This window comes from Anomaloglossus baeobatrachus, chromosome 5 (assembly GCF_048569485.1).
Source record: "Anomaloglossus baeobatrachus isolate aAnoBae1 chromosome 5, aAnoBae1.hap1, whole genome shotgun sequence".
In the NCBI taxonomy this organism is placed as follows: Eukaryota; Metazoa; Chordata; class Amphibia; order Anura; family Aromobatidae; genus Anomaloglossus; species Anomaloglossus baeobatrachus.
Genome location: NC_134357.1, coordinates 341,815,381 through 341,837,463, shown reverse-complemented (window position 1 = coordinate 341,837,463; position 22,083 = coordinate 341,815,381). Strand labels below are relative to the sequence as shown.

Below are 22,083 nucleotides of genomic sequence, written 5' to 3'. Positions count from 1 at the left end.
AGAGACAGCGTGCATCAAGCACTGGCTGTATGATCACAGCCGGGTAAGTGACTGAAATGCTGCAGTGTTTCAGAGAAAAAGAAACACACTTACAGGGCCTGGGACCAAGCTGTTCTGTAGACAAGTTAGACAGGCAGGTCAGCTTCTCTCCGTCCTGCATAGGTTTTGCTTTAGGGTATGCTCACACGAGCGTGAAAAACGGACGAGTGCAATGCGAGAAAATCTTGCATTGCACTCGGACCAATGCTAGTCAATGAGGGAGAGCAGTTGGTCAGCTTTTCTCGCATCCAGATTATGGATGCGAGAAAAGTTGCAACATTCTGCGATTGATCCAGAATACGTCCAAGACTCACCAATACAAGTTAATGGGTGCGAGGAAAAAACGGATGTCACACGGACGTTACATGGACCATCCTAGTGACATCCGTTTTTCTAACTAGAATCCTATCATGTAGCACAGAACACTGTAAATGCTCCTGTACATGACTGTAAATGACTAATAGTTGCTGAGGAAAAACTCTTTCCAAAAGTCAAACAATCAGATGAGAATGCATGTGTGGATGTATGACCTCCTGAACACAAAGCGATAAACTGACTAGGAATGGTTAACAGGGGGTGTATAAGCTCAGAGGGAGGAGCTACACTTTTAAGTGTAGTACTTTGTGTGTCCTCCGGAGGCAGAAGCTAAACACCCATGGTCTGGGTCTCCCAAAGGAACGATGAAGAAAATGACATTTTTGTGTACTCACCGTAAAAGGTCTTCCTTGGAGCCTTTCATTGGGGGACAGAGTCAGTCGGTATTATGGTGTCTCCAGGGAGGCGTGACACTAGATTTGCAAAAGTGTTAGCTCCTCCCCCCACAACATATACCCTAGCTAGGCAGGAAACTAGCTCAGTTTGGTGTAAAAGCAGTAGCAGTAGAAGGACAACCAAAACCACAAGGGTGGGAGCTGTGTCCCCCAATGAAAGGCTCGGAAGACATTTTACGGTGAGTACACAAAAATGTCATTTCTTTTCTCGCCTTTTCATTGGGGGACACAGACAGTGGGACGTCCCAAAGTTCCCTGGGTGGAAACTGAACTATTAACAGTGTATAACATCAGACTAAGAGCTGACTAACAACTGCAACTGCAGTGAACATATATCAAAACACTGTCAAAAAAACCGAGCAGTGGCCACTTATAAATGGGCCACTGCTGCCTGAAGGACTTGTCTTCCAAGAGCAGCATCCGCGGAAGCATGCGTATGCACTCTGTAGAATTTTGTAAACGTGTGCACACTGGACCAGGTAGCGACCTTGCAAAGTTGGGCCGTTGAAGCCTGATGGCGGATAGCCCAGGAAAAAACCACTGCTCGCGTAGAGTGGGCCCGCACAGATTGAGGAGGAACAACACCTCGTGATTTGTAAGCCTCACAGATGGCAGTCCTAATCCATCGAGAAATTAGAAGCCGGATTGCCCTTTTTGTGTCCTTCTGAGAGGACGAAGAGGGCATTGGACTTGCGCTGTTCTGGAGATGTAGATCTGCAGAGCCCTGACGAGATCTAGAATGTGAAAGGCTTTTTCAAAAGAGTGGACCGGGACCGGGCAGAATGACGGCAACACAATGTCCTCGTTTAAGTGGAAAGAAGATACGACCTTCGGGAGAAAAGCGGGGGAAGGCCGAAGGACCACCTTATCATGATGGACTATCAGGTAAAGTGAGCGACAGGAACGGGCTGCCAGTTCGGACACTCGCGTGATAGAGGTAATGGCGACTAAAAAGGCAACCTTCCAGGACAGTCGTTTAAGAGAGATTTCTCTCAGAGGTTCGAAGGGAGGAAGCTGAAGAGCTCCGAGAACCAGATTCAGATCCCAGGGATCTAAGGGGTGGCGATAAGGAGGGACCAAATGTACCACACCTTGAAGAAAGGTATGGACCTGAGGGAGAGAAGCCAGCCGCTTCTGGAAAAATACTGACAAGGCAGAAACTTGTCCTTTAAGGGTACTGAGAGCTAGTCCCGAGTCCAGACCGTCTTGCAGAAAGGCAAGAACATTAGGGATTGAAAAGGTAAGGGGCGACAGATTATGACGGTCACATCAGGAAAGATAGGTCTTCCAGGTCCTGTGGTAGATACTGGAGGAGGAGAGCTTCCGAGCAGTAAGCATGGTATGAACTACCTTAGAAGAAAGACCTGATTTTGCTAGAATCAAGGGTTCAAGCGCCACGCCGTCAAATGCAGCTGTGCTGTATTCTGGTGGAATATTGGACCTTGCGACAGAAGATCCGGGCAGTCGGGAAGACGCCAGGGAGTGTAGCCGAGCAGTTGGAGAAGCTCTGAATACCAGGCTCTCCTGGGCCAGTCCGGGGCCACGAGGATCACCGGGATTCCCTCCGCTTTGATTTTCTTGATTACTCTCGGAATGAGAGGAAACGGAGGGAAGATGTAGGGTAGGCGGAACTGCGCCCACGGAAAGACTAGGGCGTCGGAGCCGATCGCTAGCGGGTCTCTCGACCGGGATATGAAGGGACGTATTTTGGCATTCATTCGAGACGCCATGAGGTCCACATCCTGGAGTCCCCAACGAAGTGTGATCTGATGGAACACTTCGTCGTGGAGGGACCATTCCCCTGCCGCTAGACCTTGCCTGCTGAGAAAGTCTGCGGCCCAGTTGTCTACCCCTGGCATATGGACAGCTGAAATAATGGGGATGTGCTTCTCTGCCCAAAGAGGAATCCTGGATACTTCTTTCATCGCTGCCTTGCTGCGAGTTCCTCCCTGACGGTTGATGTAAGCCACGGCCGTGGCATTGTCTGACTGGATCCGAAAAGGGAGGCCCAATAGTAAGGGTTGAAAATTCTGAAGGGCCAAAAATATGGCTCTGATCTCCAGAACATTGATGTGCAGGGAGCGCTCGGAAGGAGACCAGCGTCCATGAACAGTGTGGTGGAGAAACACTGCCCCCCTGCCTATCAGGCTGGCATCCGTCGTGACTACTTGCCAGTGGATCGGGCGGAAGGACTTCCCTTGAGATAGGGATGAGGCTTGAGTCCACCAGACGAGGGAGTTGAGCGCAGTCCGAGATAGACGGACTGACCGGTCTAGGGAAGCTGGATTTTTGTCCCAGGAGGATAGAAGATCCAGTTGTAGAGGGCGCAGATGGAATTGGGCAAAGGACACGGCTTCTATGACTGCCACCATCTTGCCTAACACTCTCATTCCATTCCGAAGGCATGCGTGACGGCGGGAGCGGAGGGATTGGGCGGCCCGGATCAGGGAAGACCTCTTGTCCTCTGGAATAAAAACCCGGGACTGAGCCGTGACTATCAGCATACCTAAAAAGGTGATGCGCTGATGAGGAATGAGGGATGACTTGTTGAAGTTGATAAGCCACCTTAGCCTTGACAGCGTGTCTAGGCAAAGCTGCACGCTTTCTGAGCAAACTTGAAGAGAGCTCCCTTTGACAAGAAGGTCGTCCAAATAGGGAACGACCAGGATGCCTCTGGGGTGTAAAATGGACATGACGGTCACCATGACCTTTGTGAAGACCCGAGGCGCAGTGGCCAGCCCAAAGGGGAGGGCCCTGAATTGGAAATGACGGTGTCCTACGGCAAAGCGAAGGAATCGTTGATGAGAGACACGTATGGGAATGTGTAAATAAGCATCTTGAACGTCTATGGAAGCTAGGAATTCTCCAGGTTCCATGGCGGCTAGCACTGCTCTCAATGATTCCATTCAGAAAGTTCGAATCCGTACGAATTTGTTCAGCAGTTTGAGGTCCAAGATAGGGCGGACAGAGCCATGTTTTTTTGGAAACGACAAAAAGGTTTGAATAGAAACCTTTGCCGCGCTGTTCCAGGGGCACTGGAATGATAAAATTTGCTTTCTGTAAAGAGGCTATGGCCTGAAATAAGGCCTGGCTTTGCGTTTTGGACTTTGGAAGACGAGAACGCAGAAACCTGTTGGCCGGCAGGGAATGGAAATCGATCTTGTAACCTGAGGTGATGATTTCTTGAACCCAAGCATCGTGAGTGTGGTATAGCCAGGTATCCCGAAAAAGCAGAAGCCGCCCTCCAACAGGAGTCGGATCTGAGGGATACCTGGCGTCATGCTGAGGGGGCCTGTACAGAGCGAGGTCCTTTGGGTTTAGGTTGCTTGGAGTGGGAACGCCAAAAAGAGCCCCTTGAGGGACCGGATCCTCGATCTGAGCGTTGGGACGATCCTTGGGCTGATGGTTTTTGGGGGGCAGGCCGAAAGGACTGCCTGCGCCAAGGAGATTTTTTAAAATTCCTGGATACGGGCAGCTTTTGAGGTAGAATGGTACTTTTACCACCCGTCGTCTCAGTTTGTCCAGGGATTCTCCAAACAGACGCAGGCCATGGAAGGGGAGTGTGGACAGGGATTTCTTGGAGGCACTGTCCGCATTCATTATTTTTAGCCAAAGGACTCTGCGGGCAAAGACAGCATTGGCCGCCGATAGGGCTGACAAACTAGCTGAATCTAGGGAGCCGTGAAGAAAATAATTAGAGGCTAGAGAGAAGAAATCAAGGATCTCAAAAGCCGCCGGGGAAATATTACAAGAGCGAAGCATCCTGCGTAGGTTCTTACTCCACACACCCATAGCTCTCGCGACCCATGTTAAGGCAAACAGGAGGCGAAGAGAGGAGCCCGAAGCCTGGAAAATAGATTTGACCGCAGCATCAACTGCGCGGTCAGACGAGTCCTTGAGAGACGCGTTGTCTGAAACAGACATGACCGTGTGTTTAGCCAGTCTGGATACTGGCGGATCCACAACAGGGGGTACTGAACAGGGCTTAACCATTTCAGAGGGAAAGGGATAAGCGAATGAAGAGAAGGGTTTTTTATTAAACCTTCTATCAGGGTGATCCCACCGTTTAGATATAATTTGCTGAAAAACAGGATCCTGAGCAAAGAATTTAGGAGGCTTCTTGGCCCGCTTGATTGCCGACTGAGAAGTCGGGTCAGGAGGCTGATCAGAAATCGACAGAGTGATTGACAGCCGAAATTAGTGTGTCTTCTATATGCCTAGACTCAGAAAGGACATCTGAATCAGAGTCAGAGTCTTGAGAATCGTGACTACTAAAGGTCACGGAGCCTCGGTCAGACTGACTATCGTCCGAGTCGGATGAGGCGTAGAGGTCGCAATGGCGCCTTTTGCAAACAGCCTTTTTTACGTTCTGGGGAAGAGGGACCAGACGAAGCAGGCGGGCTCCTCTGAGGGAGCTGAGCCGGGGGAAGGCTGTGGGAGCCTGAGGACGGCTGGGATATCTGAGCGACAAGGTCATCTAACCTTTTAGACATTAGAAGAGCCCATGCAGGCATTACGTCATCAGACGGGAGTGCTGCCTGACCGGTGGCCGGAGCAGAATCCAGAAACTGCACGTCATCCTGGTCCGGCAACGGGGTCTGTTGTGACACGGTAGAAGGGGTATCACAGCCCCGGCATAGTGGATAGCTTCGGCCATTAGAAAACGAGCGTCCACAGGTGGTACAGGCATAGTACAGGTCCATAGAGGACGCCTGGGAAGCTTTATCACCCTTGCGGTTACGCATGTCAGCAATAGAGTCCTACAGCCCTATATAGGGTTATGCCGCTGTTAGTATGAGTGAGGAGCCACTAGCAGTATTATAAAAAGTTACTGCTATGCAGAGCCGGTATATACGGATAGCAAAATGGCATATACTGTCAAACAGCCGGCATATACCTGCAGGCAGAGCCAGTATATACCGCTAATAGCTGATATACACCGCTAGCCAGCAGGCACACACCGCTAGAGAGACAGCGATATACCGCTGAGCAGAGCGGTATATAGTGCTGCAGAAGTGCAGAGCCAAGGAGGCGATCTCACCCGAGTCTGCTCCCCACGTGGAAAATGGCGTCCCGTGTTCCTGGCCTGGAGGAGAGAGACGGCCCCCGGAGGCAGATTGGTCTCAGGGCTGGGACTAAGGGTGGCTTTACATGCTGCGATATCCGGCCCGATATCGCTAGCATGACACCCGCCCCTATCGTTTGTGAGCGACGGGCATATCGCTGCCTGTCGCGCACAAAATCGCGCACCCCCGTCACACATACTTACCTGTCCTTCGACGTCGCTGTGACCGGCGAACCGCCTCCTTTCTAAGGGGGCGGTCCGTTTAGCTTCACAGTGACGTCACTAAGCGGCCGCCCAATGTAAGCGAAGGGGCGGAGATGTAACATCCCGCCCATCTCCTTCCTTCCGCATTGTGGCCGGAGGCAGGTAAGGAGATGATCCTTGTTCCTGCGGCGTCACACGTAACGATGTGTGCTGCCGCAGGGACGAGGAGTAGCGGACCCCCATGTCAACGAGGAGCGATTTTGGACGTTTTTGCAACGATCCAAAATCGCTCCTAGGAGTCACACGCTACGACATCGCTACAGCGGCCGGATGTGCGTCACAAAATCCGTGACCCCAACGAGATCGCTGTAGCGAAATCGTAGCGTGTAAAGCCCGCTTAAGTGTGACGGCCAATCGGAAAGGAGCTGCTCCTGAGTGAGGGAGCGGCTTCCAGAGCAGTGAGAGGGGGCGTTGCTAGAATGCAGGCTGAAGCTGGGGGATAAATTAATGATGCTCCCAGGGATCACGGCCTGCTTGGATACAGGGGACAGAGGACTTGTCGTCTCCCTACCTGCTCCTGGCTCCGTCTGAAGACGCGTCGGTAATGGATGCGGGGATCTCAGGGACGCATCTTCGGCTCAAGGCTGAAGCAGGTCCTCGGCTCTGCTTGCCCTCTGGAGTTACCTTGGTGTGAGGTGCTTCCAGGGAGCCTGGAGGGGTACACAGACCCGACCACTTGGGTGCGAGGGAAGACTGACGGCTTGTGCACGCCAGGTTTCCTCTGCCTGTACACGGGGGGGGGGGAACGGGGGTGGCAAGGCACCCTGGTATTGCCCCTATCAAAAATAGAATGAATAAGAAAAAGAAAACAAAATAAAAACAAAATAAGCTGGCACCTCTGGTGGAGCTCAGTTCAGACATGTCAGCCTCCCTGCTAACACTAGAAAAAACTGAGCTAGTTTCCTGCCTAGCTAGGGTATATGCTGTGCGGGGAGGAGCTAACACTTTTGCAAATCTAGTGTCACGCCTCCCTGGAGACATCATAATACCCACTGTCTGTGTCCCCCAATGAAAAGGCGAGAAAGGAAAACGGATTGCACACGGACAGCACACGGATGACAAGTGACAAAAAATTCGTCCTACTCTCGCAAACGAGAATGGGACCGTTTTTTTTCATACGTTTGTGTGAGTCCAGCCTAAGTGAAAGACTATTAAAAGCATGTTATTATCTGAAATGTCGCAGCGTTCCAGACTCAAACATATCTGGATGAGTTTATACACACAGGGAATGATACATACTGCTTAATCCATTGACAGCATGTATCAGATGTCAGGTTCTCTTTACATTTTTTTTTAATATACACTGTGTATGCAGAGGTAACAGTTGCACCAGGGATTTGGTTCTTGATGGGGTCCAATGATTTGCCATCACAAAGAATGACGCTAGTTCATAAATTGGAACACAATAGATGGGTTGGCAGGAAACTGGAGAGGCTTGTATCAAGGCCCAGTAGCAGCTAATATACTGCACATACTGTTCCCTCCTATGTTTAAAAAGGATTGTTTAGGATTAAAAAACCCCATTGATCTGTAAAGCAGCTCCACAACAGTCAATGTGTTGTTTACATCTCAGCTCTATTGGAGTGAATAGCGCTGAGCTGCAATGCTACATACAGACTTCTAACTATAAACCCATCATAGAGCCATGCTGAATTCTCAGCATCACGCATGCAGGAACGGTCATCTTACCTGGAGAAGCCATTTTCTTTTTTTATTTTGGCACAGTCACTGGGAGATTTTAGCTGCAAGACAAGTTATAGCACAAGTAAAAACAATGAATGTTTTTCTAGCAGTAAAAACCATGTTTGGGAAAATCTCCTGAATTGGGTGGTCCTCAATTAAGCCCCAGTCCTGACATTCACTCACCTTTTCCCCCTTCCTCTTCTCTTTATCCTTTTCCCGATGTTTCTCTTTATGCTTTTCTCCATCTTTACGCCTCTCTCCATCTTTTTCTCGGTGCTTTTCACCATCTTTGTGCTTCTCACCGTCCTTCTCCCGATGTTTTTCCCCATCTTTCTCCCGGTGCTTCTCACCGTCCTTCTCCCGGTGCTTCTCAGCATCTTTCTCCCGATGTTTTTCCCCATCTTTCTCCCTATGCTTCTCAGCATCTTTCTCCCGATGTTTTTCCCCATCTTTCTCCCTATGCTTCTCAGCATCTTTCTCCCGATGTTTTTCCCCATCTTTCTCCCTATGCTTCTCAGTATCTTTCTCCCGGTGCTTCTCACCATCCTTCTCTCGATGTTTTTCTCCATCCTTCTCTCGATGTTTTTCACCATCTTTGTGTTTGTCCTTGTGTTTCCTTTCAGAAGGATCTTTGTGTTCACTAAGAGCAAAACGAGGCCCAATAAATATTAGCATATTGCAGATTATAATGTACAAGTTTGGAGACGAGTCACTGCTGCAGTCAATCAGTGGCCTCTGACTGGTTATATTCTTTAACATTTGAGAATATTGATGAGTGGCCAATGATTAGTGCCACGTCCAGTGGGTCACATAACACAGAACTAGCTGGAGCACGCCCCGCTGAGTATACATTGCTTTTATTCTCTGTGGGGCACTAAACATATTTAACAAGTGATCACGAGCAGTAAATAGTACCTGTAACAGCACAACGTCTTACATCACAGGAATAATAGTTTCTCCATGGTATGGCCTAAAATGTTTTACTGATGGGACAGTGATTGCTACATTATGAAGCAGTCACCCTGCATTAAAGAGGTTGTCCACGACTTCTACACTGCTGGCCTATCCTTCGGATAGGCAATCAATGTCTGATCGACCAAAGTCCAACACCCAGCACCCCCGCTGATCAGCTGTTCTCTGTGCCGCCGCCGGCATCAGCAGGTGGCCGGAAATGCTCAGTTCCGGAGCTGCGCTGTCTTCCAATAGCGGCAGGGTACTGCACATACACCTCCTTTTGATTTGAATGGGAGTCAGATGTGCAGTAGCTGGCGGCTATCAGTTAAAGGGGTAGCTCCGAAATTGAGCATTTCTGGCCGCATGCCGACACCGAGAACAGCTGGTTGGCGAGGGTGCCGGGTGTAGGACCCTGACCGATCAGACATTAATGACCTATCCTAAGATTAGTCCATTAATGTAAAATTAGTGGACAACCCTTAACAGCCAGGAATGGAGACAAATTACTGCCATATAACCTGTGACAATGACTAATAGGCATAAAACACTCCATATAAAATGATTGAGGAGTATTGTATGAGAGATCAAAGTATTCGCATTACCACGTATGTCGTGCCCTGAGCTTTTAAAGCATAGCCAGCGTTTTATAAATCAATTTTACACTTGAAAATAAGAAACTATGTAATATATCTTAGAGATACCTGCTTTTTCAACCAGGGCTGATCAATATTTTAAAAAATTCTCAATTACGTGATGAAATCTGTATTCACTGAAGACAGATTTTTACATTACTGAGTTAGGAGATGGAAGAGAGTACGGATAAGATTCTATGCAGATTCTTCAGAGACTACAGATTTTACCAGAGAATTGAGAGTTCTGAGAATGAAAGATCAGTCTTGGAGGGGATTTCTCTGATCATCTACCAACCTGTTATTGTGCTTGGACTTTTCGCGGTCTTTGTCCTTCTTGTGTTCTTTGTGACGATGCTCCTTGTCTTTCTTATGTTTATGAGAATCTGAAAGAACAGAAAAAGTTATAAAAACTGTAGAGGTTGGTGTAGTCGTAATTGGTGGATCCAGCCCTAGCTGCCAACTCAAACGACGAAACGATCCTAGAAATATGCTAAAACTAGAGATCCTTAAAGGGAACCAGTCCGAATGTGCACACACAGGGAGAGAGCATTCAATCAACTGCATAGGAACCGGGAGAAGCTGCCAGACGGCTTTTCAACATTTTCGCTGAACCGCCGCGGCATTTCAGAGTAAAACATAACGGGCTGCAATAATGGAGCCAGTGCCCGATTCATGCTGCCTGTGGTTCAAGCAACATCAATCAGATGACAAGTTCTCTCACAAGCAGAAACTGATCAAGTCTCCCAACTATACTACCACTACTGCCCCATACGTCTGGTATATTGCAATGTCTGAAGTTTATAAGGGTTGGCATCTAACTGATCACAGGATTGCATAGCAATTACCATGATCCATCCAAGAACACAGATAGCTGCAATGTATGAACAGCCAAAGAAATGTATCAAGTCAAGATGTGGCCTACATATTGGAGGATATTAAAGGGGAACCATTATCAAAACACTGGGTTTTTGAACATGAATGAATATATTTATATAATGAAAGCATAATAAACAGGAGTGAATCTGCAGTACCCAGCAGTGAGCACTACAAAGTTGGCAGAACCGTCCTATTAAGTCCGGCAACTAACTTCTGGCTGCTGCCGGAACTGAACAGCTGATCGGTGGGGGTGCCGGGTGGGAGACCCCCACTGATCTGATATTGATGGACCTATAAAAATGACAAGCCATCAATATAAAAGTGTGGGAGCAACCCCTGAAATATATTATTCACTCTGTATAAGAAAGACTTCAGTGGAAGGAGTTCCTGACGTGGTAAAGCCCAATGTCCATAAGTAGCAGCACACTTTACAGACTGCGCTTATTATAACAATTACTATGAAGTATAAAACTTATTTATTTTAGGGAAGTGGGTTTTGTAAGAGGTGAAATTCTCTTCAGTTTGTAGTTTTGTTAGATTTGGAAATTGACATTGTAGAGATGTCTCAACTCTTTAAATAAGTAAATTACAAAGCGCTTGGAAAAAACAAGCAATTTTGCAACTATCCTTTATTAGAAATCACCTGGTTTTCAAGAATTGAAAGTACTGGGTGAACAGGCAGCTGCGCCAATTGCTTGTGTTGGTTGTTTTGTCTTAAAAAGGGTCATTTTTAATGGGTATAATGGGGAATTAATTACATTAAGGGAACCGGTCAGGTGCAATATGCACCTGTAACCAGGAGCAGTTCTGGGTGTATATTGCTAATCCCTGCCTAACCGTCCCTGTATCTAGAAACCTAAATAAAAGGGATTTTTAGAAAAAGTATTTCTAAACATCTTTTATCATATGCTAATGAGGACAGCGAATAGTCGCAAGGGTGTTATTTCCCTTGGCTAGTTGGCCCCCTTAGCATGTAAGCACGCCCACTGTGGGTGTGCTAACATGCTAATGAATGTGCAGCATCAGAGGTATGGTCGCGCTCACCTCGGTTGCCACCGCTGGATTTTGGCTCCTTGCACATGATCAGAAATCCTGGACTTCCAGTTATGTACACTTTGAAGGCGGGTGTACGCGTCCTGGCTTTAAAGGGAACCGGTCACCAGATTTATCCCTATAAAACGAAAAGAATCACCTTCTGCAGCTCCTAGGCTGCATTCTATGAAGGTGCACCTTGGCCCTGACTCCCCTTCCAGACCCCAAAAATAACTTTATAAAACTTGGCCCTTAGGTATGCTAATTACCTTTGTGGGCCACAGGGGCGGGCTCATTTTCTGCTCCGTTTCCCCCCTCCTGCCTCTGTTCGCCGGCCTCCTTCCTTGATTGACAGGATGACGCCCTCTGTCATCCTCCTCGTCGCATTTTCAAATCTCGCTGCAGTATGTGCGGCTGCAGAATATGCTGCGCATGTCCCGCAGCCACACAACTGCACATCAATTATTCCTGCGGAAATACCTGCAGAATTCCTAGCCCCCCACTATGGCGATAGAGGCCGGGACTTCCGCAGGTAAGTCGCACAAATGTCTGCAGGTTTACCGCTGCTATTTCACTGGAATCCCACAGCTATGGACAGCTGTGGATTCCGTGGATCAGCTGCAGGAATCCTGCGGACATACCTGCGGATACATAGTCCCTTGGCTACATAGGCTTAGGGTGGATACACAGTTCAAGTATGGACTGTAGTGGTAAGCAGGGCTGTGGATTCGGAGTTGTGGAGTCGGAAATCATTTTGGTGGAGTCGGTATAAAATGCACCGACTCAGACTCCTAAAATATATAATAAATTGGGGACAGTAGTGCAATACAAAAGTGTGATGAATATTTTTTCATAGGAATTTGGGAAAGTTATGAAATGTCCTATAAATGTCTGTTCTATTCCTGATCTAAGGCTACATTCACACACGTTTTTTGAGGGTACGTTTTTCAGCTGCAAAAGCAGATCAGCTTTTTAAAAAACTGCATCACCTGATCCTTACAAAACGCTGTGTCTGAATGTCCTATCTTTTCACCCATTGCCTTTGTTGGGACGCCCGGAGTCACCGCATTTCACTGAATTATTTTGCCATCAATGTTCAATAGGTTTGTGACAAGAAAGAAATTGTTACCAAGACACTGTCAGTAAAAGATAGTAAAGCTCATCACATCAGCCAGTTTCTCCAGGCCTAAGGCTATGTCCGCACGTTGCTTTTTACCTGCTTTTTCAACTGCAGCGTTTAATGCCAAAATGGTTGTGTTCTGCTTTTCAAGCAAAGTCTATGGGAATTTGGGATTCTTGTCCCCACTATGCAGTTCAAACTGCAGCCTTTTTGTTGCAGAACTTTGGTCAAAAACTCAGCTTTGCAGTGCAAAACCCAAATGGCAAAAACAACTGACATGTGAATTGTTTTTGCCATTTGGGTTTTGCACTGCAAAGCTGAGTTTTTGACCACAGTTCTGCAACAAAAAGGCAGCAGTTTGAACTGCATAGTGCGGACAAGAATCCCAAATTCCCATAGACTATGCTTGAAAAGCAGAACACAACCATTTTGGCATTAAACGCTGCAGTTGAAAAAGCAGCAAAGAAGGGAATTTTGTTTACTTACCGTAAATTCCTTTTCTTCTAGCTCCTATTGGGAGACCCAGACAATTGGGGTGTATAGCTTCTGCCTCCGGAGGCCACACAAAGTATTACACTTTAAAAAGTGTAACCCCTCCCCTCTGCCTATACACCCTCCCGTGCATCACGGGCTCCTCAGTTTGGTGCAAAAGCAGGAAGGAGGAAACTTATAAATTGGTCTAAGGTAAATTCAATCCGAAGGATGTTCGGAGAACTGAAAACCATGAACCAAAGGAACAATTCAACATGAACAACATGTGTACACAAAAGAACAAACAGCCCGAAGGAAACAGGGGCGGGTGCTGGGTCTCCCAATAGGAGCTAGAAGAAAAGGAATTTACGGTAAGTAAACAAAATTCCCTTCTTTGTCGCTCCATTGGGAGACCCAGACAATTGGGACGTCCAAAAGCAGTCCCTGGGTGGGTAAAAGAATACTTCAATAACAGAGAGTCGAAAAACGACCCCTTCCTACAGGTGGGCAACCGCCGCCTGAAGGACTCGCCTACCTAGACTGGCGTCTGCCGAAGCATAGGTATGCACTTGATAGTGTTTTGTGAAGGTGTGCAGACTAGACCAGGTAGCTGCCTGACACAACTGCTGAGCCGTATCCCGGTGTCGCAATGCCCAGGACGCACCCACGGCTCTGGTAGAATGGGCTTTCAGCCCTGAAGGAAGAGGAAGCCCCGAAGAACGGTAGGCTTCAAGAATCGGTTCCTTGATCCACTGAGCCAAGGTTGACTTGGAAGCCTGCGAACCCTTACGCTGGCCAGCGACAAGGACAAAGAGCGCATCAGAACGGCGCAGGGGCGCCGTGCGAGACACGTAGAAACGGAGTGCTCTCACCAGATCCAAAGAGTGCAAATCCTTTTCACACTGGTGAACTGGATGAGGGCAAAAAGACGGTAAGGAGATATCCTGATTGAGATGAAAAGGGGATACCACCTTAGGGAGAAACTCCGGGATAGGACGCAGAACCGCCTTATCCTGGTGAAAAACCAGGAAAGGAGATTTGCATGACAGCGCTGCAAGCTCCGACACTCTTCGGAGTGAAGTAATTGCCACAAGAAAAGCCACCTTCTGCGAAAGACGTGATAAAGAGACATCCCTCAGCGGCTCGAAAGGTGTTTTTTGAAGAGCCATTAACACCCTGTTAAGGTCCCAGGGTTCCAGCGGACGCTTGTAGGGTGGAACTATGTGGCAAACTCCCTGCAGGAACGTGCGGACCTGCGGAAGCCTTGCCAGGCGCTCTTGAAAAAATACTGAGAGCGCCGATACTTGTTCCTTGAGAGAGCAGAGTGACAAACCCTTGTCCATTCCGGATTGAAGGAATGAAAGAAAAATGGGTAAGGCAAAAGGCCAGGGAGTAAAACCCTTATCAGAGCACCAGGACAAGAAGATCCGCCACGACCTGTAATAGATCTTGGCGGACGTTGGTTTCCTGGCCTGTCTCATAGTGGCAATGACATCCTGCGATAAACACGACGACGCTAGGAGCCAGGACTCAATTACCACACATTCAGGTTGAGGGCCGCAGAATTCAGATGGAAAAAACGGCCCTTGTGACAGCAGGTCTGTGCGGTCTGGAAGCGCCCACGGCTGACCCACCGTGAGATGCCACAGATCCGGATACCACGACCGCCTCGGCCAATCTGGAGCGACGAGAATGGCGCGACGACAGTCGGATCTGATCTTGCGTAACTCTGGGCAACATCGCCAGAGGAGGAAACACATAAGGGAGTCGAAACTGCGACCAATCCTGAACTAACGCGTCCGCCACCAGAGCTCTGTGATCTTGAGAACGTGCCATGAAGGCCGGGGCCTTGTTGTTGTGCCGTGACGCCATGAGATCGACGTCCGGCGTTCCCCAGCGGCGACAGATCTCTCGAAACACGTCTGGGTGAAGAGACCATTCCCCCGCATCCATGCCCTGACGACTGAGAAAGTCTGCTTCCCAGTTTTCTACGCCCGGGATGTGAACTGCGGAGATAGTGGAGGCTGTGGCCTCCGCCCACAGCAGAATCCGCCGGACTTCCTGGAAGGCTTGACGGCTGCGCGTGCCGCCCTGGTGGTTGATGTACGCGACCGCCGTGGCGTTGTCCGACTGTATGCGGATCTGCCTGCCCTCCAGCCACCGATGGAACGCCTTTAGGGCTAGATACACTGCCCTTATCTCCAGAACATTGATCTGAAGGGAAGACTCTATCCGAGTCCAGGTTCCCTGAGCCCTGTGGTGGAGAAAAACCGCTCCCCACCCTGACAGGCTCGCATCCATCGTGACCACAGCCCAGGATGGGGACAGGAAGGATTTTCCTTGCGATAGAGAAGTGTGAAGAAGCCACCACTGAAGAGAGGTTTTGGCTGCAAGGGAAAGAGAGACGTTCCTGTCGAGGGACGTCGACCTCCTGTCCAATTTGCGGAGAATGTCCCATTGGAGTGGGCGCAGATGGAACTGCGCGAAGGGCACTGCCTCCATTGCTGCCACCATCTTCCCCAGGAAGTGCATGAGGCGCCTCAAGGGGTGTGACTGACCCCGAAGAAGAGATTGCACCCCTGTCTGCAGCGAAAGCTGTTTGTCCAGCGGTAGCTTGACTACCGCTGAGTGAGTATGAAACTCCATCCCGAGGTAAGTCAGTGATTGGGTCGGTGTCAACTTGGACTTTGGGAAGTTGATGATCCACCCGAACCGCTGGAGCCAGAGCGACGGTCAGGCTGTGTTGCCACGCCACCCGGGAGGGTGCCCTGACTAGGAGATCGTCTAAGTAAGGGATCACCGAGTGGCCCTGAGAGTGTAGGACCGCCACAACGGATGCCATGACCTTGGTGAACACACTTGGGGCTGTCGCCAGGCCGAAAGGCAGTGCCACGAACTGAAGGTGTTCGTCCCCGATGGCGAAACGCAGGAAGCGTTGATGCTCGGGTGCGATCGGCACATGGAGATAAGCATCCTTGATGTCGATTGATGCTAGGAAGTCTCCTTGCGACATCGAAGCGATGACCGAGCGGAGAGATTCCATCCGAAACCTTCTGGTGCTCACATGCCTGTGGGACTTGGCTGAAGGCTGAAAGGACCGAAACCTCGGTTGTATTTTCCGTTGCTGAGGTCTCTTCGGTTTGGACTTGGGTAAGGACGAGTCCTTTCCCTTGGATTCCTTAATAATTTCATCCAATCGTTCGCCAAACAATCGGTCGCCAGAAAACGGCAAACCGGTTAAGAACTTCTTGGAAGCAGAGTCTGCCTTCCATTCGCGTAGCCACATGGCCCTGCGGACTGCCACCGAATTAGCGGATGCTACCGCGGTACGGCTAGCAGAGTCCAGGACGGTGTTCATGGCGTAGGACGAAAAAGCCGACGCCTGAGAAGTCAAAGACGCAACTTGCGGAGCAGAGGTACGTGTGACCGCATTAATCTCAGACAGACAAGCTGAGATAGCTTGGAGTGCCCACACGGCTGCAAAGGCCGGGGCAAAAGACGCACCTGTGGCTTCATAGATGGATTTCACCAGGAGCTCTATCTGCCTGTCAGTGGCATCCTTGAGCGATGAGCCATCTGCAACTGATACTACAGATCTAGCCGCCAGTCTAGAGACTGGAGGATCCACCTTGGGACATTGAGCCCAACCCTTAACTACGTCAGAGGGGAAGGGGTAACGTGTGTCATTAAGGCGCTTAGTAAAGAGCTTGTCCGGAGATGCTCTGTGCTTCTGGACAGCATCTCTGAAGTTAGAGTGATCGAAAAACGCACTCCGTGTACGTTTGGGAAACCTAAACTGGTGTTTCTCCTGCTGAGAAGCCGACTCCTCTACAGGTGGAGGCGGGGGAGAGAGATCCAACACCTGGTTGATGGACGAGATAAGGTCATTTACTATGGCGTCCCCTTCAGGTGCATCAAGATTGAGAGCAACGTCAGGGTCAGAGCCCTGAGCTGCGACGTTCGCCTCATCCTCCAGAGAGTCCTCAAGCTGAGACCCCGAGCAGCGTAAGGAAGTCGGGGAAGATTCCCAGCGGGCCCGCTTAGCCGGTCTGGGACTGTGGTCCGTGCCGGAGTCCTCCACGTGAGACCTAGGGGCCACCCCGGGAGCACGCTGCGGCGCAGACCGAGAGGGGCCTGGAGGCGATGATCCAACAGTGCCCGGGGCCTGTGTAAGGACCGGTCTGGACTGCAAGGTTTCTAGTAGCTTGGCAGACCATTTGTCCATAGACTGAGCCATGGACTGTGAAAGCGACTCAGAGTTTCTCAGCAAAAACTGCAAACTCTGTCCCTGCCGCCTGGACAGGGGAAGCAGGAGGGTCTGCCTGAGCCGAGGGGCCCACTAGTGACCAAGGCTCCGGCTGAGCAAGCAAAACAGGGGTCGAGCATTGCTCACAGTGAGGGTAGGTGTAACCTGCAGGTAACATAGCCGCACAAGAGGTACAGGTTGCAAAAAAACCCTTTGCCTTAGCGCCCTTGCTCCTTGTGGACGACATGCTGTTGTCTCCTAGGAGAGTTATCACTGAGGGTATATAGCCAAAAGCAAAACAACCCGGCCGAACAGAGAAAATATATACATACACATTTATAATATATATATATAATATATATATATAAAATATATATACACTGAGTGGAGGATACCGGTCCCCCTAGGGTGCCGGAGTATATATATATATATATATATATACTCCGGCACCCTAGGGGGACCAGCACCGGGTGACCGGTGTGGCTTACCGATCGCCCAAAGTGGTGTGTGTCCACCAGATTCCCTGCCTTAGGTCTCCCAGAGCTGCAGAGCTCGTTCCTGAAATCCTCCACCGGCAGAATGTGTAAAAATGGCTGCCGGAGCTCTCAGGGGAGGAGGGAGCCGTGGGCGGCGACTAGTAAAGTGCGGGAATCTGGTGCCCCACAGTGATCAGTGAGGGGGGGGGAGGAAACCTAAAGTATGCTCCAGCCCTCACTGCCGACGTCAGGTCGACCGTCCCGCCCTTACCCCTGACTGGCAGGCCCGGGGGCGGGAGTTATGGTACTAGGCCGCAATGAAGCCGGGGACTAAATTTAATACCGCGGCCGACAAACAGGCGCGGTCGGCGCGGAAGTCCCGGTCGTCACAAAACCAGCAGCTGCTGCAGCGTCTGTGAAACAAGCGCTCCATGCACCGTCCCCATGGGGACACAGAGTACCTTTAGATGCAGGGCCCTGTCCCTGAGGATACAAAGACTCCTGTCCGGCAGATTCCCACAGGGGCTGCGGAGGGAGCCCGGTCCCAGTGAATGGATGACCGGTTAGGATCCCACTTCTCCCAGAGCCTCTAAGGGATGGTGAAGGAAAACGGCATGTGGCTCCAGCCTCTGTACCCGCAATGGGTACCTCAACCTTAACAGCACCGCCGACTTAATGGGGTGAGAAGGGAGCATGCCGGGGGCCCTGTGGGGGCCCTCTTTTCTTCCAACCGATAAAATCAGCAGCTGCTGCTGACTAAAATGGGAGCATGAGTGGATGTGTGCCTCCTTCCACACAAAGCTTAAAACTGAGGAGCCCGTGATGCACGGGAGGGTGTATAGGCAGAGGGGAGGGGTTACACTTTTTTCAAGTGTAATACTTTGTGTGGCCTCCGGAGGCAGAAGCTATACACCCAATTGTCTGGGTCTCCCAATGGAGCGACAAAGAAAAAGCAGGTAAAAAGGAACGTGCGGACATAGCCTTAGTGGAAAAAGTTCTGCAAGATTACAAACTCAAAAAGAACAGGTTCTTGCTATTGTAACGGACAATGCTTCAAACATAAGTACAATTACACTGATGAATGAGAGTAATGAACAACAGCTAGAAGAAAATGTAGGATTCAGTATGTGTGAGATGGAGCCACAGTGCTGTTCATGTAACTGAGGAACAAACATATTACAACAGAAGAACAGCAAAATGATACTTTAGGATTAGATCTTGTTGAAGCTGCTTCAAAACACTTTCATATTCATCACATGCGCTGTGTTGTGCACACGCTGCAGCTGGCAATAAGAGATAGTCTGCAAGAGGGACCCCGGTTTCACACATCTGGCTTTTCGCCTGTTTGGCGAATGCGGCGCACTCCAGTACAGTGTATACAGGTATACAGTACAGTGGCAGCGCGACAAACGACGGTCAATTGCTTTCATGTGACCAGAGCATGTGACCCGGACGTTGTGGCGCTGCCACTGTACTGTATCGTACTGTACTGGCGTGTGCTGCATCCGCCAAAAAGCCGGATGTGTGAAAGTGGGCGGACATGCTGGAAATCTGATTGGAAAAGTGAGGAAGTTGGTTATTGCCACCAGTACCCCTAAAATTGATTCCATCTTGAAGAGACGTGCTGGGAAAGGGGCAATTGTTGATCAAGCCACTCGGTGAGGCAGCACTTATTTAATGACACATGCTTGAACTAAAATAGTTTCTTATAGATATGGTGAACCCTAAAGTAACCTTAAATGAAGGTCAATGGACACAGGTGGCTGAATTGAAGGAATTGCTTAATCTACCATTTACCATGACTAAAAAATTACAAGCTGAGGATTTAACTCCTGGCATTTTCATAAGGGAGTGGAAGAACTTGCTATTTTGCCTGTCCCAAAAAGGTTTAATCGTAGATGGCATTTCTGCTTCAATGAAACAGAGACACAGCTATTGGAAAATAAAATTCTTCTGGCAGCTGTGTATGTGGACCCAAGTCATCGTATACTGCTTGATGATCAACAGCTTACTAAAGGAAAAGAAACTGACTGAGGTAGCAGTTAGGATGAGAAGCTACAGGACTGCCAGGCGCAAGAGGACTTGGGGCCTGACAGTGCTACTGTTGCCATGTCTTCATCCTCATCAGATGAGTTTAACTTTGACAAGTATTTGGAGGACATGGAGCAGCAAAGTGTTGCCGCAGACATTTAATCATTGTTATGATACAATAATCAAGATATTTAGATAAAATATATTTATTGGAATACAACTTTAGAACACAAAAAAACTAATACATTGTAAATATGTAATACAATATGTAATTATATATATATATATATATATATATATATATATATATATATATATATATATATATATAATGTGTGTATATATATATATATATATATATATATATATATATATATATACACATATACATACATACATACACACACACACACATACATATAGTGTGTATATATATATATATATATATATATATATATATATATATATATATATATATATATATATATATATATATATATATATATATATATATATATATATATATATATATGTGTGTGTGTGTGTGTGTGTGTGTGTGTGTGTGTGTGTGTGTGTGTATATATATATGTGTGTATATGCATATGCATATATATATATACATACACACACACACACATTGTATTACATATTTACAATGTATTACTTTTAAATATATGTATTAGTTTTAATATATGTAATATATACAGTGTATATATATGTATTGTATTACATATTTACAATGTATTAGTTTTTTGTGTGTTCTAAAGTTGTATTCCAATAAATATATTTTATGTTCAATCTAAATATCTTGATTATTGTATCATAACAATGATTAAATGTCTGATGTTCCCATTGTACTACAATACATTTTTCACTTCACTATAAGCAATATATGTGGGAGTCGGAGTCGTGGAGTCGGTGCAAGGGAAATTGACGAGTCGGAGTCGAAGGTTTGGCTTACCGACTCCACAGCCCTGGTAGTAAGACTGGCCACTGATCTGACCGAAACATGACTGCATCATATGCTTATGAGGGGTTAAGAGTTTGGGTCAGGAGATTCGTGGCTGGTCTGCACATTACAGTCCATATAACAGGTGTGTGAATCTGGCCGTAGCTATAGAGCCAGGCCAGCTTCAGTGCTACTGCACCCTATAGCGAAGCCACCTGAGATGGAGCAGCTATGTCATGGGATATGATCACCAGGTCCAATGGAAATCGGGATATTGCCTCTGGCTCTATGGACTACATAGAGATCATTGAGCACCAAAATAAATGGAATAAAAAAAAAAAAAACCAAACCCAAAACTTACTCATGGTTCCTAGATGTGAATGAGATGGGCAGATCTGTTCCTGCTAAATTGCAGCAGCTTAAAGCGGCAGACATAGAATTTATTTTATACACACACACACACACACACACACACGTGTCTATACTATAAAATGCACATTTTCAGACTGTACTGACAAATGCAAATCTAAATTATTTGCTTCACAGTAATAATCTAAAGCAACTTACTAATAGATCAAACACAAAAATACTTTCTGTACTGGGAGCAGTGCATGGTAGCTGCATAGAAAACCTCTAAAAAGTGAATGTTCCCTTGCAGAGGAAATCCACACATACCCAATGTTAGAATTTCTCTACAGATTACACATTCTAGGATATTGTAGTATAAAGTCGACACTTCCCCATGACAAGGTGCACAGTCACAATTTATGGCCATCACCTGAGCTGTCTGTATATATCCGCAGAGAATACAAGTTTACTTAGTAGTGTCACATGACAAGAGCCGTCCTACACAATGTCACATTAACCCCCCCTGTGGGCATACATTTCTATGTCCTAATGGCGTATTGCGCTGCTTTTGGCATTCCACTGATATTCCTGCGCTGTGTCATAAGTTTTCAGCACAAGTAAGTCTAAAATGGAGAAGGAAAATGACTATACAGCAGGGAATATGTGAACAAGGAGTGGGACGTTTTAATTAGTCTGAAAATTAAAATGAAATTGGGTTCATTGGAGCGGTATTATTGTCCCCGCAAGAATAGCATGTACACAGAGCCTTGCAGATAACTGGTTAAAAGCTGGGAACAAAGCATGTGCCACAACACATCAACACCCCTTCCTTAGTAGAGATGAGCGAACTGTGAGGTTCGGGGTTCATAAACTTTTTTTTTTTATAAAAACAAAAAACACAAAACTAAAAGGGGGCTTTACACGCTGCGACATCGCTAATGTGAACTCGTTGGGGGTCACGGAATTTGTGACGCACATCCGGCCGCATTAGCGATGTTGCTGCGTGTGACACCGATGAGCGATTTTGCATCGTTGCAAAAACGTGCAAAATCGCTCATCGGTGACATGGGGGTCCAGTCTCGATTATCGTTACTGCAGCAGTAACGATGTGGTTCGTCGCTCCTGCG

The 22,083-nt window shown here is 47.9% G+C and overlaps 1 protein-coding gene across 1 annotated transcript in view; it reads right to left on the bottom strand.

The window, feature by feature from the left end:
* The window catches only part of TOP1 (DNA topoisomerase I), a 139,083-nt gene that overhangs the window by 98,540 nt on the left and 18,460 nt on the right, over positions 1–22,083 (bottom strand). The window contains exons 3-5 of the mRNA XM_075349860.1: positions 9,703–9,790; positions 8,005–8,461; positions 7,828–7,880 (exon numbers count right to left, since the gene is read on the bottom strand). Coding sequence (XP_075205975.1) covers positions 7,828–7,880; positions 8,005–8,461; positions 9,703–9,790 — 598 coding nt within the window. The remainder of the gene's footprint in view (positions 1–7,827; positions 7,881–8,004; positions 8,462–9,702; positions 9,791–22,083) is intronic.